Source organism: Euphorbia lathyris, chromosome 6 (assembly GCF_963576675.1).
Source record: "Euphorbia lathyris chromosome 6, ddEupLath1.1, whole genome shotgun sequence".
Classification (NCBI taxonomy): Eukaryota; Viridiplantae; Streptophyta; class Magnoliopsida; order Malpighiales; family Euphorbiaceae; genus Euphorbia; species Euphorbia lathyris.
This window is the reverse complement of record NC_088915.1, coordinates 77,191,368-77,201,240: the sequence shown is the minus strand read 5'-3', so window position 1 is coordinate 77,201,240 and position 9,873 is coordinate 77,191,368. Positions and strand designations below refer to the sequence as shown.

The window sequence follows — 9,873 nt, the reverse complement described above, 5'->3', positions numbered from 1 at the left end:
TCATTTAGAACTATATTCGCAATAAGTTCATGCTAAAACTGAAATAAATACATCCTTCTAAATCACTTTTAGTAAACTGAAATAAGTACCTCGCTTCCAAATCAATTTCAGTAATCGTGACTCCCTTAACTGGTCTATTGATTCAGGTCAGTGTGTTCTTCATATATTTGAAGTGTATGGCATTCGTTGTCAAGACTGAATTATATTGACCATTTAATTGTAAATGATCATCTCCAAGGACCAATCCTTCCTCTCTATCATCTTCTAAACAAAGTCAAGCATAAGCATCTAAAATTTCTTTTCCTTCGTCCTGTCACATACAATAGGAAGAAGAAGGACTAAAATGGTTATTAACCAGTTAGCTAGGTCCTTTATGCTTTTTAGTGGCCTAGGTTGTGTTGTTCTCCTGCTGTGAGTTTGTTATGCATTTTAGATGATTGCTTTTGCTATTTTGGATGTATTCATAAAAGTAAGGCCAGCTGTCATACCAGCTGTCCCCTCATCATTGTACTACACTGCTTTATATGGGTCATGCCTTTTGAGAGGCAAGACATCAATGAAGAATATTATTCCTAATTCCTTCTACTTTCTCTCTTATTCTGTATTCTCTCTTTCTCTCTTCTCCTTCTCTCTTTCTAAATTCTAAACTGATTCTCTACATCAGAACCATTAGTCCTGACATTGGTATCAGAGATACTCGTTTCTCCGGCCAACTTGTATGGTAAACGCTAAAACCAGAGCAGCAAAACAAGTTCAAGCAGCCATGGAAGCTTTAGAACTCCAGTTGAAGGAGCTCACTACCCAGTTTCATAACAGATCAGAAGCCACATCAGAAAAGTTAGAAAAAATGGAGGCTCATTTTGAAGCCATTCAAACAGCTCAACAAAAGAGGATTGAATCTATTCTTTTAGAGCAAAACCAACTAAGGAAAGATCAAATCGATTCTCAACAATCTTTTGAAGATTTAGTTCATAAATCCATCACCACCCTTGCCAAACTCATTCAACCACAAACTGAATCCAATCTCTCACCTCTCAAAACACCCAACCTAAACATTGACCCAAATAAGGGAATTCTGGGCAGTTTCCCTGCTTCCTCTTCAGGAGAATCTAATATTGCCAAACCTCAAACTCCAATTCCTACTCTTAACAAACTACTACCTAAATGTGAGTTACCTTCATTTGATGGTACAGAAGTGGAAAACTGGGTGAGCAAGTGCTCTAAATATTTTCAACTTTTTGAAGTTGATAATTCAAAGAAGGTAGCCCTGACTGGGCTGTATCTTCAGGGAAAGGCTGAGAAGTGGTATAAGAACTGGATTCCCAGTCATCCACATGCTACTTGGGAAGAATTTGTTGAGGAGATCGAAAAGCGATTTCAGGAAACAAAAGTGGAGGATATAGTAGAATTACTATACCAGCTTAAGCAGACTTCAACTGTGGTGGAGTATCAAGATCAGTTTGAATCCCTCAAACTAAGAATGGAGAAGGTCCACCCCACTACAACGGAATCCTTCTTTGTTTCTAGTTTTATCACTGGCCTGAAACCTGAGATTAAATCTGCAGTCAGATCTAAGGAGCCTGCTGATATTTTCACAGCTATCAAACAAGCCAAGTATGAGGAGATTCATCTCCAAAATATTATGGAAGCAGTTAAACCTAAACCTACCTATCGTTCGCCTAATCCAATTAAACCCTGGACTGCAAATCCATATTCCAGACCCACACCTACAACCCCAATCACCACCACTACACCTGGGTATAAATTACCTGAACCAAAAACTGCTGTTTCCACTTCTAATCCTGCCCTGAAACGTATCCCTGGTGCTTGTTGGACTTGTGGTGACAAGTTTTTCCCAGGTCATCGTTGCACTAATAAGAAGTTGAATCTTCTTCAAGCAGTTGTTGAAGAAGCTGATGAGGATGAGGAGATACAGGAGGAGAACAGTACAGAAGTGGATGCTGAACCTGAAAAGGTAGAGCAAATCTCCCTGTCCATTCATGCTTTAGATGGAGGCAAGAATGATAACACCTTAAGACTTAAGGGCATTTTACACAAGAAACCTATCATGATATTGATAGACAGTGGTAGTACACACAGTTTCGTAGATCAGAAACTGGCTCAGGAATTGAAGCTGCCCTTGATTCAGGTGAAACCTGCAGCAGTATCTGTGGCTGATGGCAGACAATTGCTTGTCCAGACAAAATGTAATGACTGCCAATGGTCCATGAACCACAACAGGTTTTCTTTTACCCTTAGAGTCTTAGCTCTTGGTGATTATGATATAATTCTTGGTTCTGACTGGATGCGTGCTCATTCTCCTGTGACTTTTGATTTTGAGAAAAATAAGCTAATCATTTATAAGGAACAAAAGGCTATAGAATTGCAGGGCATCTTAGCTTCTCATTCCCTTAAACCTATGTCATTAAAGGCCATGAATAAACTAGTAACTAAGGGATGGAAGGGAGTTACATCAAGCTTATTTCTCTTATCTCTCACAGAAATTGAACCTAATCAAGTATCCTCACAACAACCCAAACCTTCAGAATCCTTACCAATTACACCTCCTGCTTTCACTCCCCTGGTTCACCACTACAATCACCTATTTCAAACACCATCTACATTACCTCCATCTAGATCACATGATCATGCTATCACTCTAAAAAATGCCACAGATCCCATCAATGTGAGACCCTATCGGTATTCTCATCATCAAAAGAATGAAATTGAACGGTTGGTGGAAGAGATGTTAAACAGTGGTGTTATCCAAGCTAGTCAAAGCCCCTATTCCTCCCCTGTTTTGCTAGTAAAAAAGAAAGAAGGAAGCTGGAGATTCTGTGTAGATTACAGAGAACTTAATAAAGCCACTATCAAGAATAAATTTCCTATTCCTGTAATCCAGGAGTTAATAGATGAACTAAAGGGAGCTACAATCTTTACTAAATTGGATCTCAAGGCAGGGTATTATCAGATAAAGATGAAGGTGGAAGATGTTCATAAAACTGCATTTCGTACGCATTCAGGGCATTATGAATTTTTGGTCATGCCCTTTGGTCTGACTAATGCACCAGCCACATTTCAATCCCTCATGAATACTTTATTCCAACCGTATTTACGCAAATTTGTATTAGTTTTCTTTGATGATATACTAATCTATAGTGCCAATGCAGAGGAACATCTTTTACATCTTGAGATTGTGTTTCAGTTAATGCTTGATCAACAGTTGTATGCTAAGGCATCCAAATGTGATATAGCTGTTCCTCAAGTAGCCTATCTGGGCCATGTATTGTCTCAAGAAGGAGTAGCAACAGATCCAGCTAAAATATCTGCTATGCTGGATTGGCCTTTACCAGTAACACTTAAAGGATTGCGAGGATTCTTGGGCTTAACAGGCTACTACAGGCGTTTTATCAAGGGATATGGCTCTATTAGCAAACCCTTAACTGATCTCTTAAAGAAAAATCAGTTCAGTTGGACATCAGCAGCTACTGAGGCATTCCTAGCACTTAAGAAGTTGATGACTCAAGCTCCAGTTTTGGCCCTTCCTAACTTCAGCTTACCTTTTGTTCTAGAGTGTGATGCTAGTGGAACAGGAATAGGAGCTGTCCTGATGCAACAAGGCAAACCTATCTGCTTCCTTTCTAAGGCTTTAAGTCCACGCAACCAACAATTGTCAGCTTATGAGCGGGAATTATTGGCTATACTTCATGCTTGCACCACATGGCGCCATTACCTAGAGAATTCTCCATTTGTGATCAAAACCGATCATGAAAGTATCAAGCATCTGCTTGAACAGAAACTCCATACATACTTACAACATAAAGGGGTCTCCAAGTTGCTAGGATTGGAGTACACCATCCAATATAAAAAGGGAGTTGACAACAGGGTTGCTGATGCCCTTTCTCGACAACAAGAAGATTCTGCCCACTTATTGGCTCTTTCTATGGTTATTCCTACTTGGTTAGAGGAAATACATTCTTCTTATCAAGGTGATTCTATTGCTTCTACCCTCCTGCAACAGCTCACTATTCAACCTAATAGTGATCCTAAGTATTCATTACAGAATGGAATTCTCAGATGCAAGACTCGAATCTACATTGGCAGTTCTACAGGGTTGCGACAGCAAGTTCTGCAAGCTTGCCACAACTCTTCATTTGGGGGACATTCAGGCATTAAGGGCACATTAGTTCGGTTGCAGCAGAATTTCTATTGGCCTCGTCTTCACAAGGATGTTATTTCTTGGGTGGCTAATTGTGACATTTGTCAAAGGTGCAAGGCTGACCATGTAGCCTACCCTGGTCTCTTACAGCCACTTCCTATACCTCAAGCTGCTTGGCAAGACATTGCCATGGACTTTATTGAAAAGTTGCCTAAATCTAAAGGGTATGACACCATACTGGTGATTGTTGACAGATATTCTAAAGGTGGTCATTTTATTCCCTTATCACATCCCTTCAATGCTGCTACTGTGGCTCAGGTATTCTTGGACCAAGTGTTTAAATTACATGGCATGCCTCGCTCTATCGTTTCTGACAGGGATAAAATTTTTACTGGTACTTTTTGGAAAGAGTTTATGAAGCTCTTAGGGACCACTCTACATTATTCTAGTGCCTATCATCCTCAGACGGATGGCCAATCTGAGCGATTGAACCAGTGCCTTGAGAACTATTTGCGTTGTATGTGTTTCCTTACTCCAAAAAAATGGGCCAATTGGTTAAGTCTTGCAGAGTATTGGTACAATACTAGTTACCATAGCTCTTTAAAAATGAGCCCCTTTCAAGCTCTCTATGGAATTGTTCCACAGCTTCCAGTCCTTCCTATTACTACATCTCCTGTTGCAGCAGTGGAAGATCTCTTACAGGCCAGGGATAAAATGAGTTCTCTTCTTCGAGAATGCTTAGCTAAGGCACAGAATCGAATGAAACAACAAGCAGATAAGAAGAGGTCAGACAGAGAATTTAAAGTGGGGGATATGGTGTTTCTTAAACTTCAACCCTACAGGCAATCTACTGTCATCTCTCGCAACTCTCTCAAGCTTACTGCTAAATACTTTGGGCCCTATCCTATTCTAGAGAGGATTGGCAAGGTTGCATATAAGCTTGCTTTGCCAGAAGGTAGCAGAATCCACCCTGTATTCCATGTCTCTCTCCTTAAGAAGCAACTCAGCCCTGCTACACCAGTGTTGACTACTTTGCCTCCTCCATTCAATGATGAATGGGAGTTGACCCCTCTAAAAGTGATCAACACAAGGAATGTTATTCGTGGGGACACTTCTGTGTATCAACTACTCATTTTCTGGAATGGACTGTCCGCTGTGGATGCTACTTGGGAAGATGCTGCTACTATTCGCCAGCAATTTCCAGCCTTTTATCATTCTTGGGGACAAGAATGTGCTAAAGGGGGAGGAATTGTCACATACAATAGGAAGAAGAAGGACTAAAATGGTTATTAACCAGTTAGCTAGGTCCTTTATGCTTTTTAGTGGCCTAGGTTGTGTTGTTCTCCTGCTGTGAGTTTGTTATGCATTTTAGATGATTGCTTTTGCTATTTTGGATGTATTCATAAAAGTAAGGCCAGCTGTCATACCAGCTGTCCCCTCATCATTGTACTACACTGCTTTATATGGGTCATGCCTTTTGAGAGGCAAGACATCAATGAAGAATATTATTCCTAATTCCTTCTACTTTCTCTCTTATTCTGTATTCTCTCTTTCTCTCTTCTCCTTCTCTCTTTCTAAATTCTAAACTGATTCTCTACATCAGAACCATTAGTCCTGACACGTCCATAGCGAAACTGGTTGCATAACTATCGAACAAAAGTAAGGCATCTCAAAAGAGAAGACAAAAGCACTCCAAAATAAGAGATAAAAAAATGTTATTTAGAATTTGAAAAATGAGGAATAAGGATCCCCACATAATTCTAATCCCATGGGGACGAAGAATAGGACTACAGTTTTTCCATTTTATAAAAGAGGATCGAGATTCTCCATCTACACGTGATGGAGACGGGGATGAGGGAAATGGTCCTAATTCTCATTTCGCCCCATTTCTATGACACCTATATAAATACGATTACAGTCTCCCGGATAATTGCATATGGAAATCCAATCAATTCCGTTCAATATGTTGCGTTATAAGTTAAGATACGCTATCACGCTATGTTGCACGAAAACTCTTCTTCATTAGCGTTTCCTCATTTCATATCCGTTTCCGTTTCCATTACCGTTTCCTAGCTAATTTTTGTTAGAAATAACGTTTCCCGATATCCGCTTCCGTTTCGTTTCCCGTACAACATAGCTTACACATTATTTGATGTTTAGTTTTATTGAAATAATTGATAGATTATTTCCTACAAAAGGTACACCACATGGGAAGTTTATCAACACTTATTTCATGAGAAGAGTCTAAAACATGTGAAATTGAGTGTCTAGTTTGTTAGCACTTAGCCATAACAACTACAACTCAATGAAAGAATCAAATCCAGGTATTAGTGGTCCACACTGCCCCCCTTTTATTATCTATCTATCTCAAGTCTCTATTGCATTCCCTACAATAATTAGGCCCTCATTACATGTGCTTTTGTTTACACTAATTGTTCACAACATAAGGATTATCTTATTATCTTAGCATAAGATAAGACAAAAAGGATTAAAACATGCTTATTCTATCAAGATTATAAAATAGGGTATGGCATAAGAAGACAAGCAAATACAGGCAAGAACCTTCATCTATCACTATCTTGGTGTCCATTAATGGTAGTTGGACAAAAGCTTTCATTGCCACTATGGCTAACCCATGTGCATCTTCACAAATATATACAAAATACCCTTTTGTATTATCTAACTTACTTAATTAACTTACTTAACAACTCTAATTACTCATGCCATTAAGATTTGCAACTACCACTTCTAGAATAGAGAATCTACAACACCCTTTTTTATCTTTGCTAGAATTAAATTACAGTCACAAAGGTGCTTTTACAGATGGGGATTTTAGAAAGTTCAAAAATTTGCAGACTAATGACCTGTTTTTTAGGTAAAATATACAGTGAAAAATGAAACTAATATTGACCTACCAAAAAAAATGGAACTTACATTCAACTACGACTGTCAATTTCTAACACGAATGACAACATGAAAACACGATTTACAGAGATAATTTGCCTGTTTTGACCCTCCTAAGAATGCCATAAACCACTCAAAATGCTACGGAATTTATTTGCAGATAATTTCCTGACAAGTCTTTTAGCATCAAAAACTTCAGCCTCAGCAAGTTTCTCTATGTTCTTCAAATAACCAGAATTCACAATCTTTCTTCTTCCACTATTGCTATTTGTCAATGAAATTAATATAGATATCAAAAACTTGTTATTGTTACCTGAATTTCCCTCTCCTTGATCAAGCAATTGGAGAAGAAACCCCATGTTTCGATCATCCTGCACGAATCGTTTTCGATTTTTCGCTACTGAAAGTAAGCTAATAAGCCCCTCAGCTGCCATTTCCTTAACTTCAAACGATTTTGCATCAATAAATCTGATGAATTCAGACATAAAACCAGCATCCCCCATTGCCTTCTTAGCTTCCTCGGATGTTCCGGAGAGTCTAAATGCGACTTTTAATGACAATTCCTGAAACGAAACATCTCCGTGTCGAAGAAAGAACAGCAAATGATCAATGAATCCATAGCTTATCAATGTATTGAAACAATCCATTGAAGAGAAACATAGATTCTCAATTGCCCTTAATGCTACCTCTCTAGCTTTATAAGTAGCAGTAATTTTCGGGTCTAGAACATGAACTAATGCTCGAATTCCGCCTTGTTTAACGATCAATTGCTTAACGGAATCATCCCCGAAAGCAATGTTTTGCAGGAATTCAATTGAACTAATCTGCACAGACTCATCTTTTGACTTTGAAAGCTTGATGAATACAGAAACAGCACCTTCTTCAATCATGAATCTCTTAATTTCTTCAACACCAACAAGGTTTTTTAGAACACCACAAGAAGCCCCAATTAGTTCTCCATTAGAATCATTAGAAGAACATGTTTTTAATAGAGCTGTAACTCCACCATGTGCTGAAACAGACCATGAATTATCAGAATTCTGAGTCAATTTCTGCAAACTTCTAGCAGCAGCTTCTTTCCCTAATTCATTCCCACATTCTAAAACCCTAACCAGAGAACCAATAGCACCAGACCCAATTAACAAACACTTGCACGAATCAAACCCAGAAAGCCATGAAACTACTTTAGCAGACACTTCTTGAATTTCAATTTCAGATGAGTGAAGAAGATTAATTACCAAATGCAAAATGTCACTAATTTCAGCAGTAATTATCTTAACATACCTCGAATCCTCAACAACAACATCGTTTAAATTGATCAACGCTTGTCTCTTCATCTCTGTATCCCCAATCTTCATTCTGCTCAACAGATCCCTAACATAAAACCGCAAATCATCTTTCGAAGCGCTAATTCCAGGCCTAGAAACAACAATGGCGAAACCTTGAGTTAAAACACCTGTACTACAAATCCCCAATAAATTCTTAATTAGGGAATCGAATTTAGAACCCATTAAATCCAAATCACTCTGCATCAACAGCTTCCCACTGTAAGAAAGATCCACACATCTTCGAGCGAGATCATAAGAAGTATTAGTAGCTTCAATTATGGAAGATAAAACCGCTGATAAAATTGGGGTTTCGCTGGAATCGCAATTTTGGATTGCAATTAAGCTTGAATTGAGCTCTTCGAGCTTGTTCCTTAACATTTGCCATTTCACTGCAAAAACTCTAATACCATGAGAGAATGAGATTAATGAAGAAACAAGCTCAATAGCTTGCCGGAGACTGGAGGAAGACGAAGAAGATGAGTCGGAGCAACAACTCTGTTCTTGTCTTGGGTTTTCCTGACCCATAATTTTATTTTATTTGGTGTTTATGGATGAATTTGAGAGAAAGCCATGGGATAGATAGAAGAAGGGAAGAATGAAGAATCGAAAAGATGAAATCTTTTGGGTCGCAGAGATCAAGAGAAGGAAGGAGAAGAGGAAACTGTATTTTGCATATTTATCTGCGCTTATCTTCTGCAACTGAATTAGAAGAATGGCAAATTTACGTGGATAACCTTACGTCTGGATTTTTATTTTTTATATAAAAGTCATAAAGAAATGTATAAAATTTGTTGTAGAAAGTGGGGAAAAAATAAAGATTAATTAAAGTTTTGTAAATTATTTATAGGGAAAAGTGTACATAAAATCCCTCATCGATAGTATTGTAGGTTTATCGAGGGATATTACTTCCGAATTCGGGATCGGCTAACATGAACTGTATGAAACTGTAAAATCAAGTCATGTTAGCAATATAAATTATCTCCACTTCGTCCTACCCACCGCCATATTTTCCTAAATCCTCAATAAACTCATATCACTTTCAATCACCATCTTCCAAGTTTGCTTAGGTCTTTCCTACCCTTCACCATTGCATCTCTTTGCCATTCTTCAATCTTTCTAACCGGCGCATCAAACACTCTTCATCACACGCTCTTCGTTTACATGGCAGTCAAGCTCTTTTGGTCTGTGTTCACTATCTGGGGATGAACAAATATCTATAATATTGACAATTAAGAGCAATTTTACTCCTAATATTAATAAGTTGAGTCAATTTGAGAAATAATTTATCAAACTGTATTCTTGTTCATAAACCTTATCATCTTCACTTGACATGCGCGTTATTTTATCATAGATCACAAACATATGATTAGAAGTGAAAAAATAATACAAAAATATTATCTACTGTACAAGCTGGATAAAAATAAATAAATATTTTGTTGAATTTATAAATATTAATCTCTAATTCTTTTATTAAATCATAAA

At 38.0% G+C, this 9,873-nt stretch overlaps 1 protein-coding gene across 1 annotated transcript; it reads right to left on the bottom strand.

The window, feature by feature from the left end:
• Positions 1-6,915: 6,915 nt before the first annotated feature.
• LOC136232896 (uncharacterized) lies at positions 6,916-9,124 on the bottom strand. Its single transcript, XM_066022365.1, has one exon. It carries the CDS (start codon positions 8,914-8,916, stop codon positions 7,177-7,179), a length of 1,740 nt encoding a protein of 579 aa, XP_065878437.1. The 5' UTR covers positions 8,917-9,124; the 3' UTR covers positions 6,916-7,176.
• Positions 9,125-9,873: the final 749 nt, after the last annotated feature.

Bases quoted from the DNA above. Each gene is read 5' to 3' on its own strand.
- LOC136232896 (XM_066022365.1), bottom strand. From the start codon at position 8,916: ATGGGTCAGGAAAACCCAAGACAAGAACAGAGTTGTTGCTCCGACTCA.